The sequence below is a fragment of the Haliotis cracherodii genome, unplaced genomic scaffold, assembly GCF_022045235.1.
Source record: "Haliotis cracherodii isolate W230 unplaced genomic scaffold, xgHalCrac1.p SCAF_12, whole genome shotgun sequence".
In the NCBI taxonomy this organism is placed as follows: domain Eukaryota; kingdom Metazoa; phylum Mollusca; class Gastropoda; order Lepetellida; family Haliotidae; genus Haliotis; species Haliotis cracherodii.
The window spans coordinates 25,570,848-25,596,920 of NW_027266267.1; the positions used below are offsets into that span (position 1 = coordinate 25,570,848).

At 46.0% G+C, this 26,073-nt stretch overlaps 1 protein-coding gene across 1 annotated transcript; it reads left to right on the forward strand.

Moving 5' to 3' along the window:
- Positions 1 to 199: 199 nt before the first annotated feature.
- LOC139457711 (activating signal cointegrator 1 complex subunit 2-like) lies at positions 200 to 25,853 on the forward strand. Its single transcript, XM_071239064.1, has 17 exons — positions 200 to 297; positions 831 to 992; positions 2,616 to 2,674; positions 9,943 to 10,054; positions 11,940 to 12,137; positions 13,099 to 13,319; positions 13,707 to 13,781; positions 14,511 to 14,618; positions 16,578 to 16,646; positions 17,645 to 17,719; positions 18,404 to 18,704; positions 19,007 to 19,111; positions 20,822 to 20,925; positions 21,641 to 21,763; positions 23,312 to 23,512; positions 24,209 to 24,275; positions 25,304 to 25,853. Exons 1-17 carry the CDS (start codon positions 223 to 225, stop codon positions 25,580 to 25,582), a joined length of 2,334 nt encoding a protein of 777 aa, XP_071095165.1. The 5' UTR covers positions 200 to 222; the 3' UTR covers positions 25,583 to 25,853.
- Positions 25,854 to 26,073: the final 220 nt, after the last annotated feature.

The following is a 26,073-nucleotide window of genomic DNA, read 5'->3' on the forward strand; positions in this document are numbered from 1 at the left end:
AATCACCTAAAGGGGGTTTCCCCATTTCGTTCCGACAGATACACAAATATACGATCTGATTCAGCATTTTACTTACAGCTGGCGATTATAATTTCCACTTAACACGATTTTTAGGTTGATATGCATAAAAACAAAAGCAGAACACTGATTATTTACCATTGATAATGAACGATCCCTTAGCACGGTGAAGGCCATCTGTTCAGGCTGAAAGTGACTGACAACATGACCGCTCCACTTGACAAGAAACAAGTTCCCTTTGATGATAGTAGCGGCAAGAGGGATCATCTACCAGCATTGGTATCGTATAATTATCTTCTTATGGCAATGGATACTAAGCTGTCACAAACCGATTAGACAAACTTGTCAAGAAATTGAAGTTTGCCGCCTGTAAGCAAAAGGCTAAAAATGTCGGATTTTTATGTTGTGCAATAAGAATACAGTTAAGACACTTCTCTTCTTTGCCGTACTTTAGAAGACAAGCTTAAAATTTGTTGTTTAAGTTGTTTAAAAACAACAACTAAGTAAAAGTGCCTGATAAAATGATTGAGACAGTCTAACCATCTTTTAAACAGTTTCAACTCCTTGAATTGATAGGAACTACTCAATACATTGGTGTGATATAGAATCTGTTTGTCACCCAAAAGTATACCAAATGGCTCTGGCTTCACTTCAATATAACCTCGTACATTGTCTCTGAATCAAAACATTTGCACTATTATTTATGGAAAGCTGTTTCTTTATAGTATTAGTAAAGAGGCATATTAATTTCAAATTGTTTTAATCGGAACTTCTGGGTATAAACTTACAAAATGTATTTTCTATAATTGTAGCATCCAAAATGGCTGGAGAAGATGGTGTTTGTTGCCTACACTCCGCCTCCTACAGACATAACTGACAGGGGTCAATATGAACAATGGCTGGAGAGGTTAAAGTTCATAGCGGAGGATCTTCACTGGCTGCTTCAGCTTCCACACGACAAGTTCTGGTGTCAGGTACTCGTGAAACAATGAACAATTACACAGATTTAACTAGAACGGCTTAGAGGACAAATATTCGTCCACAAGTCTGCAGCAAATGTCAGTAAAAATTCCTAAATTTGAATTGAACACTCACCAAGTCATGCTATTATAGGTTGTAACTTTTTGTTTGTTGTTTAATGCCACACTCAGCAATATTCCAGCTGTATGACGACGGTCTGTAAATTATCGAGTCCAGACCAGACAATCCAGTGATTGATAACACAAGCATCGATCCACGCAATTGGGATGCGATGACATGCATCAACCACCTCAGCGAGCCTTACCACCCGATCCTGTTAGTCACCTATGACTTCGTAGAGGTGTCTGTATTTCACTGACAAGACCAATATGGAGGAAGGGGCATTAATGCATAGTTTAACATTCTTGCAATGAATGCATTGTTGAAATTCAACGTTAAAATACCTCCAAATTTAGAAAATTAAGAATTAAAAACGTTTCTGGACAAAATATCTATTCTTCACAATTTGCCTGTTTGGAGTCCCAGATTCATCCCTGAGTTATTGTTTGTTTGTTGTTTAATGCAGCAATATTTCAACAATAGGATGACTGCCTGTAATTACATTATTCTGTATCAGAGAAACCAGTGATTGATATGATGAGCAATGCTCCACTCCATCAGGGTATGATGACAAGCAATCAACCAAGTAATCAAGTGTTGATCACTCGATCCATTTGGTTTCATCATTCATTGTCTATATTATAAGAAGAGGATGCTGAGGAACTATTCTAACCCAGAATCACACGCTCTGGCAATTAATTGTATTTCTCTTTTTCTAATCTCTACTGGGAACATAAGTGTCCCAGTGGCTGTGCAGAGTTGCGTCCCTTGGGCACGCCAGAAACCTATGATTGTGGGTTTGAATCCTGGTTCGCCCCAATTATGTTTCTTGGTTGTCAGCACCATACCCGTGCTCGTGGGTTTCACCGAAGTAGTAAACGTCTGAGACCTGCATCACTTCAGGCTTTGCTCCCACATTAACCTGACATGTTGTGATATACCTGGAAAATACTGTTCAAAGCTACATTAATCCAACTCACTCAATCGAATCTCTTGGTGTACTGATTGTTTTTATCCAAAATGTTATTGTCAGTGGTCAAATTAATTATGAAATTACGATTTAGAATCTTGTTCTGAAAGAAATGACAAATCGAAGGGTTAGTACAATTATTAGTTCCCTTTCTATTCGGACCCACTTAAAAGTATTTCTTATTCCTGTTTACGGGTTAGAAGTCGTCTTCAGCAACTAATGCTTGTCTTAGGAAACGAGTAACAGGATTGGGTGGTCTGATTTGCTAATTTGTTTGATTCATGTCATCATATCTCAAGTGGATAGATCAGTGCTCATGATGCCAATCATTAGAATGTCTGGTTCAGACTCATACAGCTGGAATATTGCTGAATGTGGCGTTAATCAACAAACAAAACAACCTTGTTCTCTACATATTTTTTATTCCACTTCTGTGCATGTTTTTGGTAGGCAGACTGCTATCAAACACATCAAAGGAATACACAAATATACCTCACTCACTCACTCACTCACTCTTGTACTGAAATGCTGTTTATTATTGTTTCAGGCTGTGTTTAATGAGAGTTTGTTGACATTGTTGGACACGTACCTTCGCTTCTCTCCAAGGTAACCATACACACGTTTCAGAGTAGAAACTTACGACTGATTTAGCTCTGGAGTTAAACTGTGTAATAACCAGACCCGTATTGCACCCCTGCCAGGCTGAGAAGGCTTGTCAATGCAATTTGAATAGGCGATCCATACAGGGTGGTAAGAAATTGGAGTTACGTCCCTTTGTGCGTGGTCTGCTCGGCTAGCTTTTCCGTGACAATGTCTTCTAAACAAGGTGAAAATGTATTACATTCAAATAGATTCATTTTGCAATTTGATGTCATGGTATGTGATAAAATACTTATTATATGGTATTTTCATACCATACCCCATATAAACCCTCGACACCCAAATCAACCCTCGACCTCAACCCATGAAGATCCGGGGTAAAATAGGTCTTCAGCAACCCATGGCAACTATAATGTAACCATGCTTGTTGTAAAACCCATGAAGATCCAGGGTAGAATAGTTCTTCAGCAACTCATGCTTGCCGTAAAATGCGACTATGCTTGTCGTAAGAGGCGACTAACGGGATTGGTAGGTCAGGTTCGCTGTCTTAGTTTATTAATGTCATCATATCCCAATTGCATAGATCAATGCTCATGATGTCAATCACTGGATTGTCCGGCCCAGATTATTTACAGACCGCCATCAAATAGCTGGAATATTTCTGAGTGCGACATTAAACAGCAAACAAACAATGGGGCCGAGGGTTGATACTGGGTATGATATGAAAACTGTCATATAATAACCCTTAAAGTATCATCGATGTTATAAACCAATCCGATAAATTTGGTATCATGATCTGATAAATATGCACACGAGGTTACCTGGCAGGAAGTACAAGCTCTGTACTTCCACCTGAGTAAACTATTGACTTACAGTTCCATTAAGGCTGGATAGGGGTGACCCAATGTGCTGCTGTGCTTCTGGAGACACTATACGAGGGGCGGCCGGGGAGCCTATTGGTTAATGCATTTGCTTGTCAAGCCAAAGACCCGGGTTCGATTACCCACATGGGTACAAAGTGTGAAGCCTGTTATTGGTGACCCATTGCTGGAATATTGCTAAAAGCTGTTTAAAACTCTACTCACTCACTCACTCACTGTATTAATAATTACATTAAGTAATACGTTACCACTGTTATACCGAGGCTGTTGTCTCCCACAACTGCTGCTATAGCGAAATCTACCACAGAGATCTCAATTACCTCATGCAGCACGTGCGTAGCCACCTAGCTGCCATGTGACACCCTTCACTCTTGTCTCCTTCGCTTGCATAGCAAGACGTGTAATCCTCTGCTGAAGCGTTCCTCAAATATTCGGTGATATTTATTATAGTTTATTCTCTAATAAACTGTGCTTTTATGGGGTGTTGCGGTAGCTACACTTGGTTATAATTCTCCCGCCAAACGGAGAATTTTTCCTGCCCTTTTTTTCTCTATACTTGCGGGGTTCGCGTATACACGTTGTGTTTAATGTTTCCCCTGTTCTTGTATGTTTTGGGGGTTAACATCACTTATTTCTCTTTATGTTTTATGTGTATGTTATATGTTCACCTTGTTCGTTTATTTTCTTGTGAAAATGCTCGTTTGTGAATCATTGTGGTGCGTGCGTTGTAACCATGTTTTGCTCTTTGTTCATAGAATTAAACAAACATGTCTGACATGGAAATGTCTCCAGTTGCGACCCCCTCTACCCCTGCTCCTCGGTGTTGCGGAGTTTGCCGCAAGTTTTTGTCATCCCGGGATCCCCACGATCGTTGCCCGCGGTGCAGGGTTCCTTGCGGGGACACCTGGTGCACCCAGTGCGAAGGTCTGGGGCCTGCGGAGTTTGAGCGGTATCGGCTGTACGTACAGTCCGTCTCCACCCCTGTGGTGGCCGGTTCGTCCGGTCGGGGTCCCCGTGCAGGCACCACCTCCTCAGCTGCGGCGGATCCCTTGGCGGCCCTCGGGCTGTCTGGGGATTCCGTCGCCGCATTATTGTCGAAACTTGTGGACTCCAAGCTGGCGGCCTTATCGCAAGATAGGCCGCTGGCTGTTCCGTCCCCGGCCTCTTCGGTGGCCGCGGGTTCGGACGTGGGGTTCACCGGTACGCCAGCTGCTGCCGTGGTTACCGGTCCTTCCCCCGAACCGTTGCTTCCGCTATCGGTTAAGGACCGCGTGGCCATGGTTTATGACCTCTTCGAGGACATGCCCAAGCCCCTGCCGATACCGCGGGGAATCCACGGTTCCGAGGTGTACGATGAGACGTCCGACAAGGCTTTCCTGGCATCAACCTTGCTGCGCGGGATTAAGCCTTCTTTGGAGAAGGCCTTCGCGGCTGCCTCCGGTCGGGGTCTCCCGTTACCTCCACCTTCGTGGAGAAAAGGGTCTTTCCTGATGCATGACCTTGCCTTTCCCGAGGCTGGTCCTTCCGCGGAAGCCCATGTGGAGCATTTGGGGGTCCGTGCCCCACCGGTTGCCACGGTACCACAAGGTACCTTGCAACAGCTGGACACCCTCGCTTGACACTCCATGCTGGCGATGTCTCACGGAGACTGAAGGAACAACAGGCCGCTGTGTCTGCCGAGGCCTCTCAGCACACACTGGATCTTGTGGGGTCCTTGCATAGGCGCCTGGGTGCCGCTCCGAAGCGGAGCGCGCCCCAGGATGCTGCGTCCGGCAGGCCTCCGGGAAGAAGCCCCGCTCTGAGGGCTCCGGTAAGGGTTCTCAGCAGCCCTTTCGCAGGAAGAAGGGGAACTGGGGGAAGCCCAAGTCGTCTAAGGACGGCAAGGGCCCCTCCAGGTGACTCTCATTGGAGGGGTTCGTATGCCGACAGCGCCAACTTCGGTTGGCCCGTAGGCGAACCCGAGTCACTTGGCCCTGGGCAGTTGCGCCAGCCGCAGCCTGTCAGGCCCGCCTTTCCTTCCCCAGTGGGAGCCAGACTCCAGACTTACTGGGAGAATTGGGAACAAGTGTTCGCCGACCCGTGGGTGGTCAACACGATTCGGTATAGCTATCGGCTCGATCTCAAAGCGAATCCGCCGCTCACCGTTGCCCCGTCGGCAGGTTTCTATTCGGAAACCGATATTCCCTTCCTCGCCGATGCCATCGGCAGGTTGGTGAAGAAGAGGGCAGTTCGGGAGTTAGCTCTACCAGAAATAACACCGGGGTTTTACTCCAGGATATTTCTAGTTCCCAAGAAGGACAGTGCCGAACTCAGAATGATTCACAACTTGAAATCGTTCAACGAGTTCTACCTACGCAAGCCGCCCAAGTTTAGAATGTTGAGCTTGGCGGACCTGAAAGCACTGATCATGCCGGCCGACTGGCTCGCTTCGATCGACCTGAAGGATGCTTATCTGCATGTTCCGATTCACCCGGATCATCACAAGTATCTCAGGTTTGTCTTTCAAGGCAGGCACTACGAATGGGTTGTACTCCCATTCGGTCTTTCATCTGCTCCCTGGCTGTTCACTCGGTTAACCACCCACATAGTGGGGTTCCTCCACCGGAGGGGTGTCCGGTACTTCGCGTACCTGGACGACTCGCTAGTAGCAAATCGAATGACGGACACCCTGTCACGCCATCTCGTTTTCGCACATCAGCTCTTGGAGCAATTGGGGTGGATTGTCAATCTCCCCAGGAGCGAGTTAACCCCTTCTCAGAACTTGCAGTTCATCGGAGGTCGGTTCAACACGGTGTCCCATCGCCTCTTTGTCCCCCCAGACCGGTGGCACAAAATTTAGGCGATGATTGCCAAAGTCTTAGCGGTGCAACAGACTGTTCACTTTTGGGAACAGCTGTTAGGGCTACTTGTATCAGCCCAGGCTGGACCGAACGGGGTCGGCTCCAACTCCGCCCGCTGCAACGGTTTTTAATCCAGTTGTTAGCTACGGAGGTGAACAGTGGGACCGTCGCCCTCCCGGATCGGCTCCGACCGCATCTGGAGTGGTGGACGGTCCCTTACAATGTCTTATCAGGAGTCTCTATGTGGCCCTACCGGGCCACGTTGAACCTGTATACAGACGCCTCTCTAGTGGGCTGGGGCGCCCATCTAGAGGGGGAGGTGAGCTCAGTGCTGTGGTGCATAGACGAACTAGGTCTTCACATCAATTGTCTCGAGTTCAAGACAGTGATCAACGCAGTCAATCACTGGAAGCATCGTCTCGTCGACGCCCGGCTCATGCTGGCGACAGACAACACGACGGTAGTGTCCTATTTGAACAAACTGGGGGGAACACACAGTCACTCGCTACTCGATCTCACGTTCGAGTTTTACGCTCTGGTGGACAGTGTCCCGTGCCAGATACGCGCCCGTCACATCCCAGGTGTGCGGAACGTACTGGCCGACGCTCTATCGAGGCCTCAGGATCCGAGCCCCACAGAGTGGATGCTGAACCCAGTAGTGTTTCAGTGGCTGTGCGAACGTTTGGGTCGTCCGATGGTCGACCTGTTCGCAACGCGGTTCAACCATCAACTCCCGTTGTTTGTATCACCAGTCCCGGACCCGAGGGCCATCGATCACGATGCTCTCGCGTTAGACTGGACGGGCTTGGACGCTTATGCTTACCCGCCGACAGCGTTGATACCACACATTCTAAGCCGGCTCCGAGGAGTTCGCTGTCGAATGTTAGTGATCGCGCCCATGTGGCCTAACAGATCGTGGTACCCGACTTGCTGACCCAGATCACGCAGTCGCCACTTCCACTGCCTGTGAGACCGGATCTCTTGATCCACCCTCACACCCGTCAGCTTCATCCAAACGCAGGGCAGTTCAATCTGCACGCGTGGATGTTGTCACCGAGCGTCTGAGGAGTAAAGGTTTTTCTCGCCGGGCGTCTCGGGCATACATTAGTATGCATCGTGATTCTACCCAGAAGGTGTATAATGCACGTTGGGTTATTTTCACGAAGTGGTGTTGTAAACATCACATTCATTCGCCAGATAAGGTATCTGTGCAGGATATTGCTCGTTTCATGTCTCACTTGCGAGAGACCCGGAAACTCTCCGGGGGTTCCATTGCCAACTATGTCTCGTCCGTTGCTACGGTACGGGACGTTGCTATGGGTACCAGTCTCTCCAAAGAGCCGGTGATACGGGGTATTATGAAGGGTTTCAAACAGCACGATCTTAAGAAGGGCTGCCTTCGGGCACCGGCCTGGGATCTTTCCCTAGTGTTGCAATCACTTACGGAAGCTCCGTATGAACCCTTGCATAGTGCTTCCTTCCGGCATGTGACTTGGAAAACAGCATTTCTCCTCTCCTTTGCCACGGCGGCACGTGTATCCGAAATTCAAGCACTCGATGTCGCCAAGGTACGATTCGATAGGGGTGACGAAGGAGCGGTCCGCCTGGGCCTGCTCATGGGCTTCGTCGCCAAGAATCAGAGAATCGGGCAAACGGAGAGAGAATTCACTGTAAGATCACTCAAAGAAATCTTACATCCTGCTGATACTGAGGACAGAGCGCTGTGTCCAGTTAGGGCCCTTAAGTATTATCTTAAGGCTTCGAATGAACGTAGACAAGGGCGTGACCGTCTGTTCATATCGTGTAACCCTAATCGCACGGTTGACATAACTCGCAACTCGATTGCGTTGTGGCTTCGTTCTGTCATCAATCTGGCGTACCGGTCTCGGGGGTTACCGGTAGCGGGGTCAAACCCGCACGAGATCAGGGCGCTAGCGGCAACATTTGCCCTACACTCGAATATCTCTGTTCACAGAATATTACGAGGTTGTTACTGGCGTTCTGACTCGGTTTTTGCCAATCATTACCTCAGAAAGGTTTCTGATGAAGACGTGGAGGGGGTGCACCATCTTGGGCCGCTGATCGCGGCACAAGCGGTCATCTAGGGGGTGTGTCCAGCGCAATTCCAAATTCCGCAGTCGTCAGTCCTTGCACGGTGGTCAATCTGGGTCGTCTCCAATGTTTCCACGCCATGGATACAGGAGTGGGGGTCCTGCAAACCAGCGCACTCACATCACAGGTGAGGCGGCTTTTTGTGTGTTTTATCCTTATTTGTATTTTGACAATTATTCATTTAATTGTCTGTCGTGTATTCCAAACTTGTGATACATGCTTACGAATACTGGAATTAGGTCACGCGCCTAATGCATACATTTAGTAGGCTTGCTCGGGGATATACGGTCTGAATGAAATTAATTTCCCTCTTTCGACTGTTTAACCTGATCTAAGATTTAGCTCACGAGGATACAGTGTTCTCATCCGCTGCGGCGATGAAATACCTATCCAGTGGGGCCGTTTGGAGTCACCAATCGTTTTGGCAATGACGATTGAGCCTTACGGTATGCGCATGACAGTGCTTTGGTATTCCTATAGGGTAACACCTAGCTAGGTGCATGCGCATCGAGTGCTTCCGCCATGGTGTTTACTTCCGCTGGTCGGAAGGAACGCTAGCAGTCAGGATTCGGGTTGTAGGTGCTCCCCATCGCCTACTGTGGTAGTCAGCCTCGGTATAACAGTGGTAACGTATTACTTAATGTAATTTGTAGAATTTTCCTATTCGGAATATTCTATAAGTAATACGTTACCACTGGGCTGCTGCCCGCCCGTCCGTCCCCCGAGCACTTGCTCTCGCAGGAGACAAGAGTGAAGGGTGTCACATGGCAGCTAGGTGGCTACGCATGTGCTGCATGAGGTAATTGAGATCTCTGTGGTAGATTTCGCTATAGCAGCAGTTGTGGGAGACAACAGCCTCGGTATAACAGTGGTAACGTATTACTTATAGAATATTCCGAATAGGAAAATTCTACAAAACATGTGCAACATATCATTGAAAAATGCAATCTAATTTTCAAAGGCATGATACGACAAGACCTGAAAATTTTCGGTAGAATTCATATAAATATTAAAGTATAAGAATTTTACTTTCCAAATTGTGGATATTCTGGACTTACAACAAAACTTTAATGTAAAGGTTAGTCTGAAAGGTGTAGAAAAATTTGTTTTTGAAGATTTACAGGAGACATTTTTGGATATTTGAATATCAGCAAGTTTGGCATGAAACTGATCTCTAAGTAAATATAGGTAAAGGGACAAACAATTTGTCGTCACTCATTTGCTCATTGTGAGGTCCTCCCTGGCACATTTAGTTCCAGATAATGTTCTGTTACACTCATGCTATAGACATATATATGTACTGTAAAAACATGCAAGTAAACTGATAATTGGAAAAAAAGTCTGTTTATATGGTCGACAATATTTCACAATTATCTGTAACTTTATGTTTGACATTTCACGCCTCTCGTATAAAAAGTTGTAATTTGTGTCCTATTTCCAGGTCGTATGATGTCATCTACGACCTCCCAAATGATGGGAGGGAGCGCCACCTGGAGGTACATCGCCTTGTCTTCATGACCTGTGTGAGAATGGCCACTCACAAGGAATCAAAGGTGGGAACGTGTCCTAAGTCAGATATGTTTATCAATAACATCTTTAAATGGCCCAGTGGCCCAAGGAGCAACAATTCATTGTGGAGAGTTGCTTCCCTTAGTTGTGCCAGGATCTGCTGAATATGACCCCATCTGTCAATAAAAACAGTAAACAGTACAGTTTGATTAGCACAACATTTGACAGTCAACCTCAAAACTCAGCAATATTCCAGCAATATGGCAACCTGTAATCACAGGACTTGGTCCCACGATATCACAAAGTGGCCTTGTACAATAAGCATGATACGATATGGGCCTTTTTTTCACTCACAAGATGCTGGGGTCCGTTAGGCCATTTTGATCGGCAGAACATGTGACATTTGACAGTCAAGTTAAATGTAGCCTAACACAGTTGTGTTGATATTGAAGGGACCTGCGTAAATGCTTCGTGTTATCCGAGGTTCGACACAAGTGAAAAATAACTTGGCATACAGATGCCCGATGAGTCTTATCAGAGTAAATTTGCACTGGAAGTACATGCTTGGGAATGAAAAGTAACTTCGACACATCAGATTCGACACATTGGAGGTTAAATATTATAATGATGATTAAAGAGTGAGTGAGTGAATGAGTGTGGTTTTATGCAGCTTTTAGCAATATTCCAGCAATATCATGGCGGGGGGACACCAGAAATGGGCTTCACACATTGTACCCATGTCGGGAATCGAACCCGGGTCATCGGCGTGATGAGCGAACGCTTTAACCGCTAGGCTACCCGACCGCCCGATGATTAAAGAAGGAATGCACAGGGAGAAAACTTTTACTGTGAGATAACAATTTGTTTGACACATCAAAGTTCGACACAACAGTGTTTGACTGTACACTACTTGAAATATGATGGGGCTATTCTGAGTGCCCAGATGGAAGAGGTTGTACTGCAGTAAAGATGGTAACTTAAGAATATTTCCTCAATATTTCATACTTTAAAAAGTAGGTGTTTGTGTTAATACACTGAATGGGGAGAAGATTATTTAGCTGCATGCAGTCTTTAATTCACTCAAGGGGGCGGTCGAAACATTACAGGGGGCACGGGTGGCCCAGTCATTTAAGGCGCAGCGATTCGCTGTGCAGAATTGCGTCCCTTGGGCACGCCAGAAACCTATGATTGTGGGTTCGAATCCCAGTTCGCCCCAATTATGTTTCTAGGTTTGTCAGCAGCATACCCGTGCTCGTGGGTTTCACCGAAGTGGTAAACGTCTGAAACCTGCATTACTTCGGGCTTTCCTCCCACATTAAGCTGACACGCTGTTAAAAGCGGCGTTAAACCCAACTCACACTCGAAATGTTCCTAGTGTGAAACTGTCCATTTAACCGGGGGCGGCGACTGGGTAGCCTAGTGGTTAAAGCGTTCGCTCGTCACGCCAAAGACCCGGGTTCAATTCCTGACATGGGTACAATGTGTGAAGCCCATTTCTGGTGTCCCCTGCTTTGATATCGCTGGAATATTGCTAAAAGCGGCGTAAAACCATACTCACTCACTCACTACTTTACTCAAGTCCGTGAGTCCAAACAATACCACTGAACTTCTTCTCGGTCACATTCTTACGAAAGTCGGGAGAAAATAACGTATATAAATGTTTTGTAAATGAAGCTAACATGTGTTACATCCAGCCCAAGTCGTATCCTATTTGTACATCTCCAAGCAACCAGTCGATTTATTCCAGACCTGGGCTCACTCGCACAAAGCGATTTTTGCACTACGACTATTGTAAGTCTGTGTTAAAGTATGGGAGTTACAATTATCTTAGCGCTAAGATTGCTTTGTGCAAGTGGGCCCAGGCCAACACAATATCCCGAGCAACTGTTGTGTGGTATAATTTTATCGAACATGTTTATTTGTTTGTAGGATGACCACATCACTCCTAGTGTATTCGGTGACATCCTGTATGAGAACTTCATCTTCGATGTGCCGAAGCTGCTTGACTTGTGTGTTCTATACGGCGGTGGGAATGGAGCGCTTCTCACAAAAATGATCACAAATATCTTCACACAGCAGCCAAAGTATGCCGACGACTTGCGGGCAACCATCCCCACCATCATACAAGTATGTTCTGGGATATACATGCTTAGGAGAATTGGGGGCGGTTGGGTAGCCTGGTGGTTAAAGCGTTCGCTCGTCACGCCGAAGACCCGGGTTCGATTCCCGACATGGGTACAATGTGTGAAGCCCATTTCTGGTGTCCCCCCGCCGTGATATTGCTGGAATATTGCTAAAAGCGGCGTAAAACCATACTCACTCACTCACTCACTTAGGAGAATTGATTTTGTGAACATACAGGACCCCAAAATATATTTATTTTTGGGTAATATGCACCTCATCAGGTGTTGGTTGATAGGAAGAAAATGCATTCATACAAACTTTTTTCAGGATTCACATGATGTGCAAATAAGGAGACTGGTTTGTAAACTGATACATGTTGATGAAAAATGAAACATGTCTTATATCACCACATTGTCACGATATGGCTGAAATACTGCCGATGTGACGTTAAATTTTACTCACTCACTCATAGTATCACCACAAAAAATGTACAGACAATATGTTTTGTTTGTTGTTTAATGCCACAGTCAGCAATATTCCAGCTATATGACATCGGTCTGTATATAATCGAGTATGGACCATACAATTCAGTGATTTACATAATGAGCATGGATCCATGCAATTTGGATATGATGACATGCATCAACCAAGTCAGCAAGCCTGACCACCTGATCCTGTTAGTTGCCTCTTACGACGAGCATTGTCATATAGCTGGAATATTGTTGAGCACGGTTTTAACCAACCAACAAACAAAACAAACAAGATGTGAAGCGTTCAATTGTTTTCATTGTTTGTGAAGATTAAGAATCAGAATAACCTCTTCACCTTATGACCTTGCATCCTCAGTGAAGGTCATGCAACTGGGCACACATTAAATCCTAAATCTTTTCAAGCAGGACATTGTGTTACACTTGGCCTCGAATGCATGACCTTGACCTGCTGACCTCCTGACCTTGACCTTCAGGTGCTGGAGAACACCCAGGACATGTGTGGTGTGACCTCGTCCTTCACGCCTGAGAAGTTGGGAAAGGCCCGCAGTAAGGATCCACGACTCCACACCATGACAGTGAAGGAATTCCAGGACGTGATATTCTACCTGGCAGACACAGCCATCACGATATCCAACTTCCTCGATGTGTACCCTCCAGCTGCCCACATCTTCCACGAGTTCCGGTTTGAACAGAAGTATGTTGGAACTTTGATTTGGGAATTTTCCATGATTTCTAACCAAAACATTATTCATGAATTATTGTATCTAGTGGCTTGCTCTTCAGTTGTAAGGTTTGAAGAACGCTTATTTACATAAAATATTTAATGGTTTGGGGGAAATTTGTTCAGATGGCATGAATTCAAATCCCTGCAATCTTTCTTCCTGAAACTGTGAATCTCACCCAAGGAAATATATTCTTGTTAGAAAAACTACTTTGACCAGTCTTGAAAGGATTAATATGATATCCTGGATGGAATTAAACTTTGTGGCATAAAACCTCACTCACTCACTCACTCACTCCCCCAATCACCCACCCACCCACTCACTCACTCACTCACTCACTTTGCTTCAACCTGTTTCAGATTAGCCTCGTTTTATGAAGGGATTGTTCCTGAGATACAAGCAGCTCTAAAAGTGCGAGAATTTGAGACAATGAGGTGAGGAAATGTTACCATGGTTACAAATGACAGACGTTAGGACTGGGACGAGTCCAAATTTACTACCCGGGTACCCATCACCCTATTATTTGACCCAACCCGGATACCCGCTGTAGATACCTAGAGATAGGTACAAACTCTCGATTTGGAAAAGTTTGACCGTAAGTTTTATCTTAATTCAAATATTATAAAAGTAAGAAGGAATGGGTGCACAGTCAGAAAGAAATGGGAACATTAGTGACTTGTAGTGAAACCATGGAGTTTCAGATAATTTTTGTAATTAAACAATAAATTACGTGGCTAACAACGGGTCCGGGTAGTCCTGTGGGTACCCGGGTCCTACTCAGGACCCACTCGAACCGAGTTACCCGTCCCAGCCCTAGATCAGGTGTTCAGGCTCTGTTACCTAGTTCATGGCATGTAGGCGTACCCCTATGTTGTGGATAGTTGCTCATTATGTCAATCACTGGATTGTCTGGCCCAGACTCATTTACTTACAGGCTGTCGTCATATAGATGGAAAATTGCTGTTTCAGGTGTTAAACAACAATAAACATTAAATGTTCTAAAGTCTTCTTATCTGATTGGCTAAATTGTCTGGCAATAGGCGTTAAACAACAAACACGCACACATTAACCTGATGTGTCATGTCAATGATAGACTGTAGACTAATAGGAGTTTACGGTGTCTTGATGCTGGGGAACTCATGGTGGTTGTTATGATATTTCAGTCACAAGAGGTTGCTGAAACAGAAGCTTCACCAGTCCAGGAGATCTTTACAGAAGATATTCCACACCATCCTAGAGCACACCTGCATACAGCCGGTGCTGGAGAAGGGGTAGGCAGCTCTTGGGGAGGGGTAGGCAGCTCTTGGGGAGGGGTAGCCGGTGCTGGAGAATGGGTAGGCAGCACTTGGGGAGGGATAGGCAGCTCTTGGCGAGGGGTAGGCAGCTCTTGGGGAGGGGTAGCCGGTGCTGGAGAATGGGTAGGCAGCTCTTGGGGAGGGGTAGGCAGCTCTTGGGGAGGGGTAGGCAGCTCTTGGGGAGGGGTAGGCAGCTCTTGGGGAGGGATAGGCAGCTCTTGGGGAGGGATAGGCAGCTCTTGGGGAGGGGTAGGCAGCTCTTGGGGAGGGGTAGCCGGTGCTGGAGAATGGGTAGGCAGCTCTTGGGGAGGGGTAGGCAGCTCTTTGGGAGGGGTAGGCAGCTCTTGGGGAGGGGTAGGCAGCTCTTGGAGAGGGGTAGGCAGCTCTTGGGGAGGGGTAGGGGGTGTTTGGGGAGAGTAGGCAGTGTTTGGGGAAGGGTAGGCGGTCTTTGGGGAGGGTAAGGGGTGTTTGGGGAGGGGTAGGGGGTGTTTGGGGAAGGGTAGGCGGTGTTTGGGGAGGGTAAGGGGTGTTTGGGAAAGGGTAAGGGGTGTTTGGGGAAGGGTAGGCGGTGTTTGGGGAAGGGTAGGCGGTGTTTGGGGAGGGTAGGCATTGTTTGGGGAAGGGTAGGCGGTGTTTGGGGAGGGTAGGCGCTGTTTGGGGAAGGGTAGACGTTGTTTGGGGAAGGGTAGGCGGTGTTTGGGGAGGGTAGGCGCTGTTTGGGGAAGGGTAGGCGTTGTTTGGGAAGGGTTGGGGTGTTTGGGGAAGGGTAGGCGGTGTTTGGGAAGGGTAGGGGGTGTTTGGGCAGGGGTAGGGGGTGTTTGGGCAGGGGTAGGGGGTGTTTGGGGAGGGTAGGGGTGTTTGGGCAGGGGTAGGGGGTGTTTGGGGAGGGTAGGGGGTGTTTGGGCAGGGGTAGGGGGTGTTTGGGGAGGGGTAGGGGGTGTTTGGGGAGGGTAAGGGGGTGTTTGGGGAGGGTAGGCGGTGTTTGGGGAGGGTAGGGGGTGTTTGGGCAGGGGTAGGGGGTGTTTGGAGAGGGATAGGGGGTGTTTGGGGAGGGGTAGGGGGTGTTTGGGGAGGGTAAAGGGCGTGTTTGGGGAGAGGTAGGCGGTGTTTGGGGAGGGGTAGGGGGTGTTTGGGGAGGGTAGGTGGTGTTTGCGGAGGGGTAGGCGGTGTTTTGGGAGGGTAGGCGGTGTTTGGGGAGGGTAGGCAGTGTTTGGGGAGGGTAGGCGGTGACTGGAAAAGGGTAGGCGGTGACTGGAAAAGGGTAGGCGGTGTTTGGGGAGGGGTAGGGGGTGTTTAGGGAGGGGTACGGGGTGTTTGGGGAGGGTAGGCAGTGTTTGGGGCGGGTAGGCGGTGTTTCGAGAAGGGTAGGCGGTGTTTGGGGAAGGGTAGGCTGTGTTTAGGGAGAGTAGGTAGTGTTTGGGTGAGTAGGCGTTGTTTGGGGAGGGGTAGGTGTTTGGGCAGGGGTAGGAGGTGTTTGGGGAAGGTGAGGGGGTGTTTGGGGAGGGTAGGGGGTGTTTGAGGAGAGGTAGGTGGTGTTTGGGGAGGGGTAGGGGGTGTTTGAGGAGGGGTAGGGGGTGTTTGGGGAGGGTAGGCAGTGTTTGGGGAAGGGTAGGCGGTGTTTAGGGAGAGTAGGTGGTGTTTGGGGAGATTAGGCGGTGTTTGGGGAGGGGTAGGCGGTGTTTGGGGAGGGGTAGGAGGTGTTTGGGCAGGGGTAGGAGGTGTTTGGGGAGGGTAGGGGGTGTTTGGGGAAGGGTAGGCGGTGTTTTGGGAGGGTAAGGGGTGTTTGGGAGGGTAGGGGGTGTTTGGGGAGGGTAGGGGGTGTTTGGTAAGGTATAGGCGGTGTTACTGTCCAAATGTCACTTTTGGCTCTAGTCAGCATGTTTTACTCCTACATAGACACCACGTTAAAATATTTTCTCTGTGTTTGACTTTCAGGGGAGAAGATGTAGCTGAGAATATAGAAGACTTCCTCCACACCATGTCAGCTGTGTTGGGAGAACGGAGGTAAACACTTCACACTTTGTCATCATACGATACATACCTCAATATGTACAATGATAAAAGTTAGATAAGATCCTTGGCAAGCCTTGAGGTTTTAAACTTTCATTGACTTTATTGACTTGATACTAGACCCGAGACTTGGGTGAGATTCTCTATAGACAGAATGCTTCTGACTGTGACATACAAAACCATTCACTACTTAAGGCATAGAGGGCCAGTGGGGTAGCCTAGTGGTTAAAGTGTTAGCTTGTCATGGCGAAGGCTGGGTTTGATTCCTAACATGGTACAATGTGTGATACACATTTCTGGTGTCCTCTGCCGTAATATTTCTGGAATATTGCAAAAGCGGTGTAAGACCATACTCACTCACTCACTCACTCTCTCCTCCACTCACTAATGGCATTGCTGGAATATTGCAAAAAGCTGTGTAAGACCTCACTCACTAATGGCATAGTTGGAACATTGCTGAGTTTGCCATAAATCAGCACTCACTCACTCACTCACTCACTAATGGCATAGTTGGAACATTGCTGAGTTTGCCATAAATCAGCACTCACTCACTCACTCACTCACTAATGGCATAGTTGGAACATTGCTGAGTTTGCCATAAATCAGCACTCACTCACTCACTAATGGCATAGTTGGAACATTGCTGAGTTTGCCATAAATCAGCACTCACTCACTCACTCACTCACTCACTAATGGCATAGTTGGAACATTGCTGAGTTTGCCATAAATCAGCACTCACTCACTCACTCACTCACTAATGGCATAGTTGGAACATTGCTGAGTTTGCCATAAATCAGCACTCACTCACTCACTAATGGCATAGTTGGAACATTGCTGAGTTTGCCATAAATCAGCACTCACTCACTCACTCACTCACTCACTCACTAATGGCATAGTTGGAACATTGCTGAGTTTGCCATAAATCAGCACTCACTCACTCATTAAGGACACTATATTGGCTATATTTTGTACTTGGACCTTGTGGGTTGTAGGTTCCTGGCTGACTATGAGAGCAGATACAGCTTCCAGGAGTACGCTGATGTCATGTGTCAGACATCTTGTGACATGTATCCTTGCTGGGGAACTGACTGTTATTGCTCGCATCAAGGGGAGGTGAAATGGGGTTTGCGTCCAAGATTATTGCACTTATATAGTGACGTGCATGCATTTGTGTGTGTGTGGTTGGCTGCTTGTACTAGTTGGACTATCGCTGATTTTATAGCACTAGCTCACTGAGATACCATGCCAGAGTTTAACATGAATACCCCACTCAGACATAGTATACTGTCTCCGAGCCGACCAGTCCTTGTTTTAACCCCTTAATGCTTAGCGCCAGACAGGGTAACAACAAGTACCATCTTTTAGCGTCTTTTGATAGGACCCTAGACCGCTAGACCACGGAGGCGGTCATGCTCATCATTAAAATCTGATTGGCCACTTGCTGTCTTGTGAAAAAACATTCAAGTCAGCTGGTCACATTTTATCACAAAAAGGTAGGCGTGGTGCTAACAACTTGACTAGATCTGTTAAGCTGTTAGTGTTAGAACTTTTTCGGGAATAACGTTAACTGTTTGCAAAGATAAGCTATGTTTTTTCTAATGCTGGCTCACTGAATTCTGATCTGATTGTAAACATGGGCGCTACAGCACAGAGAAATGATATTTAAAATGTTAATTTTTAAGTTATGCTATCTCACACTATATATTTCTTCCATCCATAATTTTGAAGTATAAAATCTTTAACGGGTTCAGTGACGAGACCCAGGTGCAATACATCCATGACGCCATCAACAGCGCATACGCTACGTTTGGGAAGAGGAAGAAGCCGAAGGGGGCGATGTCTGCCGGGGGGAGGACCAGTCCTGATGGCTCTCCAGGGCCACTAGAGGAGGGAGCCGTGGGCGGGGCTGGGGCCATCGGGGGTGGGGCAGGTGCGATGGGGGGAGGAGCTGGTGCGATGGGGGGTGAAGCTATTGGTGAGGCTGATGGAGAGGCACTGGACGACTACTCCAGCCAGGGTTATGGTGGAGACGTCTATCAGACAGAGGATTATGTAAGTACAGTAAATTATGTTTATAACCGACATGCTTATAATGAACTGATGGATATAACAAACTGTTTTTTGGTCCCGTCCATTTGCTGTACCGGTATCTATGCTGTAAATATGCTTAAAATGACCTACCTTATTTTCTTGAGTATAGTGCACACCTGAGTATGGAATATGGCTGAGTGCGGACGTTAAACAACAAACAAGAAAGCATTTACCAGGGTATTTATGTTAGTGCTTTGCGCATGCATCAAGTGTATTGAGGCTTGCTCAGTAGAAGCCTGATAACTTCTATGTATTTGTTGCAGGACCTTCATGGTGCTTGTGCACCACGTCCGTCCAACATTGAGATAGACTCTCTTGTCTCATCTGTGAAGGATCTGTTGCCCGAACTTGGGGACGGCTTTATCGAGGTAGGAAATGCCTCCAATCAACAAAACAAGTCACCATAGTCACTGTGGACTGTCTGTCCACTTGCACAAAGCGATCTTATGATGATCGTAACTCCCATACTTTAGTATTGACTTACGAAAGATGTAGTGCTAAGGTAGCTTTGTGCAAGTGGGCCCTGAGGTGTGTTTACTATATCTGTATGTCTTCCTAGCATAAAGTGTCCCCCTGCGGTGATATTGCTGGAATATTAAAACCATGGGTAAAACCATACTCTTCCGAGCCTAAAACTGTATATACCGTATTTCGACATAATAAGCGCCCACGCCGATATTTGCTAATATTTTGGCTAGTGAACAATCACAATTAGCACCCCTTCCGATTGATCAAGACTTATTTATTTGTGTATAATACACACTCGTGAGTTATATGCACCCTTAATTATAGGCAATTAAATTCTGGAAAAATATATCTGTCGTATATAAACATTTCAGGCTGTTAGCGTAAACCACAAAATTTATGATCTTAAAACTCTTTTTCTAATAAGAGTCCCTTATTTCTAATTTTGAGAGCACCCTGGGTATATTACGTCGAATACGGTAACTATGTTTTGTTCGTGATAACGCCACTGACCATTCTGCTACAAAGGTAAAAATACTTTTTGAGGGTTCTACTTATACTACACAAAAATAGTTAAGGACCACCCGCTACTTCATGGCATGACTATATTACTATGAAGGAATCGGCATTAGTAGTATATTTTTAGGCCTGCATTCTATACAAATATACCTAAAATGTATGGAACTTTACTATGAATCCTGATGTCATTATTATGATGATGATAATTTCATGATTGTCATTTTTGTTTTCTTGACGAATGGGGATATAGTGGTTTTATGCTCTGCTGTTCACTGTATGGAGTTATGTCCCTTAGTCATGACAGGAATTGCTGGCTTTCCTCCCACATTAAGCTGACACGCCGCGATATAACTGGAATACTGTTAAAAGCAGCATTAAAGCCCACTCACATTATCCAAAGATGTTAAAAATAGTACTTGTAGTAACCCTGTCTGGCGCTCGGCATTAAGGGGCTAAAACAAGGACTGTTCGGCTCGGAGTCAGTATACTGTGTCTGAGTGGGGTATTCATGTTTAACTGCGGCATGGTATCTCCAGGAATGTGAATCTTCTGCATATCCACAAATTTCTGTGAATTTTGGTTGACAACAAATGTGTAAAATCTGATGGCTTCCCCACTGAACACCCCAAATTGCACCCCACGCTCCATTGCAAATAAGTTTCAGCTGAAAAGGCAAATGTCCATTCTCATCCCTGTGTCTCTTAAAAAAAATATTAACTAGGACTAGGAGACGCATGTCTGCTCACATGCACGCACGCACACGGTTTGCCCCAATTTGTCAACACCATACCCATGCTGGTGGGTTTCACCAAAGTGGTAAACAGTTGAGACCTACATCACTTTGGGCTTTCCTCCCACATTAAGCTGACACACCGTTATATAACTGAAATACTGTTCAAAGCGATGATAAACCTCACTCACTCACTCACTCACTCAAACACACACATAAATGCACATCATCATATAAGTGAAATAATCATGTTTGCCAAGTTAAAATCCTATTTCACCTTACTTTGAACTAATATGCCATGGTTTAAATGAAGTACAGTTCAAATCAGTGTTAAACCAAACTCACTCACTCACTCTGTGTTCAGGTGCTGCTGGAGGAGTTCGGCTACAACTTGGAACAGGCCATCAACGCTGTGCTGACAGACAAACTCCCGCCATCTCTCAACGACATTGACAGGTTCATGGAAAGGTAGTGAAAAGAACACAACTCACTCCTAATTTTGTTATACATTAATGATAAGAATTTATCATCCCAAACATGCTTCTACAGGAGATGTCATTTTGGGAGATCAAATGATACCTCCTTGGAGATACTGAAATGAAATAACCAATGTCTGAAGTGTAAGAAGCGCAGCTAATCAGCTTCAGTGGCAGAGAGATTAGTGATGTCATTTGATTGTGACTTCATAGTAATCAAAGAAATCCATGTGCAGACTGTCTTGCTTGTGACAGGCTATAAGGGATTTATTCTCCCTCTGAGAAATTTATTTCTCTCCAAGGCGGGATACATCATATTTTATCAAGATCACGTGGACCAGTCAGATCTCGACATTCTGACATAGGTAACTGGTTTTGTAGCTGTAGCTGTAGCTGAAAAATATCTAATCTTGAAATTCCCAGGCCAACCCCATCCCCATAATATCGAGTGGTTTGTCCCTAAGAAGATCCAAGCAAGTTGAAGGCGTCACTATTTTAACACAAACACTTTTCTTTCTTTTTCCCCAGAATTTTTTGCACATATGTTTCTATAGCTCACCATGGATATTTGTACCAAAATAAGGTTGACAGGTCATAAAATTATTGCTTCAGAGCTACAGAGCTATAATTTGCATCTGGTAAACACGGTAACACCCTGCTTAATGTTTGTCTCCTATAAACACAAATGACCATTCTTCTGTTGTCAGGGAGAGCTTTGAGGAGGTACCATCCAGTCTGGTCGACCAGAGAGCTAATATTTTCGACAATGACCAGTTTGATGTCTTCCGCAAAGATAATGTGGACATGAGCAGGATACATAAGGGCAAGAGGTGGGTGGAGCCTGTCTAGGGTTAGTAGACCTCAGGGCAAAAGGTGGGTGGAGCCTGTCTAGCGTTTGTAGACATCAGGGAAATAGGTGGGTGGAGCCTGTCTAGGGTTAGTAGACATCAGGGAAAGAGGTGGGTGGAGCCTGTCTAGAGTTTGTAGACATCAGGGCAAGAGGTGGGTGGAGCCTGTCTAGGGTTTGTAGTCATCAGGGAAAGAAGTGGGTGGAGCCTGTCTAGGGTGTGTAGACATCAGGGAAAGAGGTGGGCAGAGCCTGTCTAGGGTTAGTAGACATCAGGGATAGAGGTGGGTGGAGCCTGTCTAGGGTTTGAAGACCTCAGGGAAAGAGGTGGGTGGAGCCTGTCTAGGGTGTGTAGATCTCAGGGAAAGAGGTGGGTGGAGCCTGTCTAGGGTGTGTAGACCTCAGGGAAAGAGGTGGGTGGAGCCTGTCTAGGGTTTGTAGTCATCAGGGAAAGAAGTGGGTGGAGCCTGTCTAGGGTTTGTAGACATCAGGGAAAGAGGTGGGTGGAGCCTGTCTAGGGTTTGTTGTCATCATGGAAAGAGGTGGGTGGAGCCTGTCTAGGGTGTGTAGACCTCAGGGAAAGAGGTGGGTGGAGCCTGTCTAGGGTGTGTAGACCTCAGGGAAAGAGGTGGGTGGAGCCTGTCTGGGGTTTGTAGACCTCAGGGCAAGAGATGGGTGGAGCCTGTCTAGGGTGTGTAGACCTCAGGGAAAGAGGTGGGTGGAGCCTGTCTAGGGTTTGTAGACCTCAGGGCAAGAGATGGGTGGAGCCTGTCTAGGGTTTGTAGTCATCAGGGAAAGAGGTGGGTGGAGCCTGTCTAGGGTGTGTAGACATCAGGGAAAGAGGTGGGTGGAGCCTGTCTAGGGTGTGTAGACCTCAGGGCAAGAGATGGGTGGAGCCTGTCTAGGGTTTGTAGTCACCAGGGAAAGAGGTGGGTTGAGCCTGTCTAGGGTTTGTAGACATCAGGGAGAGAGGTGGGTGGAGCCTGTCTAGGGTTTGTAGTCACCAGGGAAAGAGGTGGGTTGAGCCTGTCTAGGGTTTGTAGTCATCAGGGAAAGAAGTGGGTGGAGCCTGTCTAGGGTGTGTAGATCTCAGGGAAAGAGGTGGGTGGAGCCTGTCTAGGGTGTGTAGACCTCAGGGAAAGAGGTGGGTGGAGCCTGTCTAGGGTGTGTAGACCTCAGGGCAAGAGATGGGTGGAGCCTGTCTAGGGTTTGTAGTCATCAGGGAAAGAGGTGGGTGGAGCCTGTCTAGGGTTTGTAGACATCAGGGCAAGAGATGGGTGGAGGCTGTCTGAAAATGATATTTGATAGGGAGTGCTCTAGAACCTACATATTTGATAACTTAGAATGTCATTAAGTAATGACAATCCCTTATTGCTGTTTCATTGTTCTCTATTAAATTTGTGTATTGTGATCTGCTACCATTGGGGGGCAGGGGAGGCCCAGTTGTCTTACGTGCCGCAAATCCTGCATCACTTCAGCATTGTTTAACCCAACTCACTCACTCACTGTACTGCTGATGTTTGTTTCAAAGAGGTGACGACATCTCCCTTGATGACAAGTCTACTGTGAAGCAGCTGAAAGCAACGTACGATGCCTACGGGTCACGCGACCAGGCCAGCATGTATGACAACCTACCGGACTACGAGTACGATGACGAATATGACGACACGTATGACACGAACAACATCGGTGCCCAGGACGAGGACTCTGCTGAGGAGCTCACAGCCAGAAGGTGATTGCCTGTTATATTACCTTAGTCTTTTTCTGAGAAAAAGTAGAAATATGTGGGTTTCCTGGTCTCAAGTGGAGATATATGTTCAGTTAATGTACTGTAATGCTCCCATAAGATTTACTGAAAAAAAGAATTTCACCCATGTTAGGCTTAAATTAAGAAAAAAAAAGAACTGGTTCTCGGGCAATGGCTTTTGAAAATATAGTGGGGGCAGGTGGTTCTTTTTTTTTATTGTTGTTGTTGTGCAAACTAGTATGTAACCAAATAAACAGTTGTGTACAATCAACCTGGGAAATGGCCTCCCTGCATAAATATAATCCTTGATGAGTAAAATACTGGAATACAGTACTTGACTACCATTGGACCATGTAAAAGGTGGGGGTTAGATCGCTGACTTTGTGTGCTGGTGATGAGAGTGTGTGTTCCTATCCCGGATGGTACTAGAATTTGTACTGTGCTAAGAAAGAGTTATTCCAAATATGACATTTCTTACATTTGACCACTTTCTAAATGGCATTGTGTGATCACAATAAGATCATGTGAAGGTATTTGTCCACAAGGTCGGATGTGTTGATAAAAGGTATGCAGTATTTTCTTTTTGAAAGAACCTCATAGATTATGTCAAAACTATATTTTAGGGTGAGGTTTGAAGATCATCATAAGCTGTAAAGTCAGTCATATTTTCTCCTCTTTCAGACCATTTGTTGTTCCGCGGGCCTTGCAGACAGGCAGAGAAACTAAACGTCAAGTGGTTGAATCCGAGGTAGGATATTGTACCAAGGATTCCGCAGATCACATCTGGATTCCTCAAACAATAAGTCTTGTACTTATGGTCGTGGACCCGTGAAGATCCGGGGTGGAACAGGTCTTCAGTAACCTATGCTTGCCGTAAAAGGCGACTCTGCTTGTAATAACAGCGACTTACGGGATCGGGTGACTTGGTTGATACATGTCGTCGTATCCCAATTGCATGGATCGATGCTGATGTCAATCACTGGATTGTCTGGTCTTCAGATATGTCTGAGTGCGGCTTTAAACAGAAGACAAAAAAAATAAAAATCTTTCGGTCGTGCCAGAATGAGATGATCGTGGGTTTGAAATGGCAGATACACATTGTGTTTTTAAATTTGCAGGTTTTATTCAGAATTTGATACCTGAAAATTTCATTTGGAGCTGATGTAAGCTGGAGGTTTCAAATGTATGTTTCAGGGCATCAAATACTCAATATATCCTGCAAACCTAAAAACATAATGTTTATCATCACAACATCGTGATATAACTGGAATACTGACCACTCACTCACTCAGGTAAACAATGTAGGGTCTGAAATTAACCTGAGTCTTCTGGTCTGAGACATTACAATTCAGTAAGGACAAGTGACATTTCCACTTTAACTACCACTTTACCCTTAGATAGACACCCATGAAGATCCGGGGTGGAATAGGTCTTCATCAACCCATGCTTGCCGTAAAAGGCAACTTTGTTTGTCGTAAGAAGCGACTAACGGGATCAGGTGGTCAGATTTGCTGACTTGGTTGATGTATGTCATCGTATCCCAATTGTATGGATTGATGCTCATGCCATCAATCACTGGGTTGTCTGGCCCTGACTCAATTAATTACAGACCGCCATCATATAGCTGGAATATTGCCGAGTGTGGCGTTAAACAACAAACAAATAAACAAACCATTCCATAGACAGCAATTCTGTAGACTACCAGAACATATGATAATGAATTTATACCCCTTCAATTGGGTACTGATGCTAATTGTAATGTCATTATCTCATTAGGGATCGGATGATGAGAAACCAGCCCGGGATGATTTTGTTCAAGACCCGGCCAAACTTCGCGAGATTGCAGAACAGAAACGGCAGTGGCATTCAGCGAGAGGTCGTGGAGGTCGTATCCGACAGCAACACAATGTAGTTGGGAAGCCGAAGGGTCAAGGTCAAGAAAATGATGTTGTCAGAAACCGAAAATTCAAGGAAAAGAACAAAGCTGCCCGCGGGAATCACAACAGGCGAGCCGGGGCAGACAGAAAGAGGGGCAGAGGCATGATGGCCATTTGAGGTGCATGATGGGAAGATGAAGTAGGGTGATAACAGTGTTTGACATATAATTTCAGGTTGCCAATTGGACCATGGTCACCTGAAACTTTGGCGGGGTGGGTCTAATCTTGTCCTTTCATTCAGAGACATAGGTTGGTTTGGATAAGTTCTTTGTTTGTATATGAATAGAAGCCATGCCATCATGGTCTTGTATGCTGCATATTATTTCTGTCAAGTACTAACTTGATTGTCTTTGCAATCCGAATGATGTAAATTAAATTATGTTACATGGTTACAGTAAATATTGTTACATAAATCTGTTTTTGTTTTCAGTAACTCCAAATTGTGTAGTTCTGAATGGACTGATTCCTATTCATTTGTCTGCCATGCTATATCTGGGTTCGTGGAGTTCCATTTTTAAGGTCCTTCTTTTCCTTGATTTTTAGTGTCAAACTTGAAAAGCCTTGAAAATCACCAAAATATGTTGAAAAGCCTTGAATTTGTACAAAATG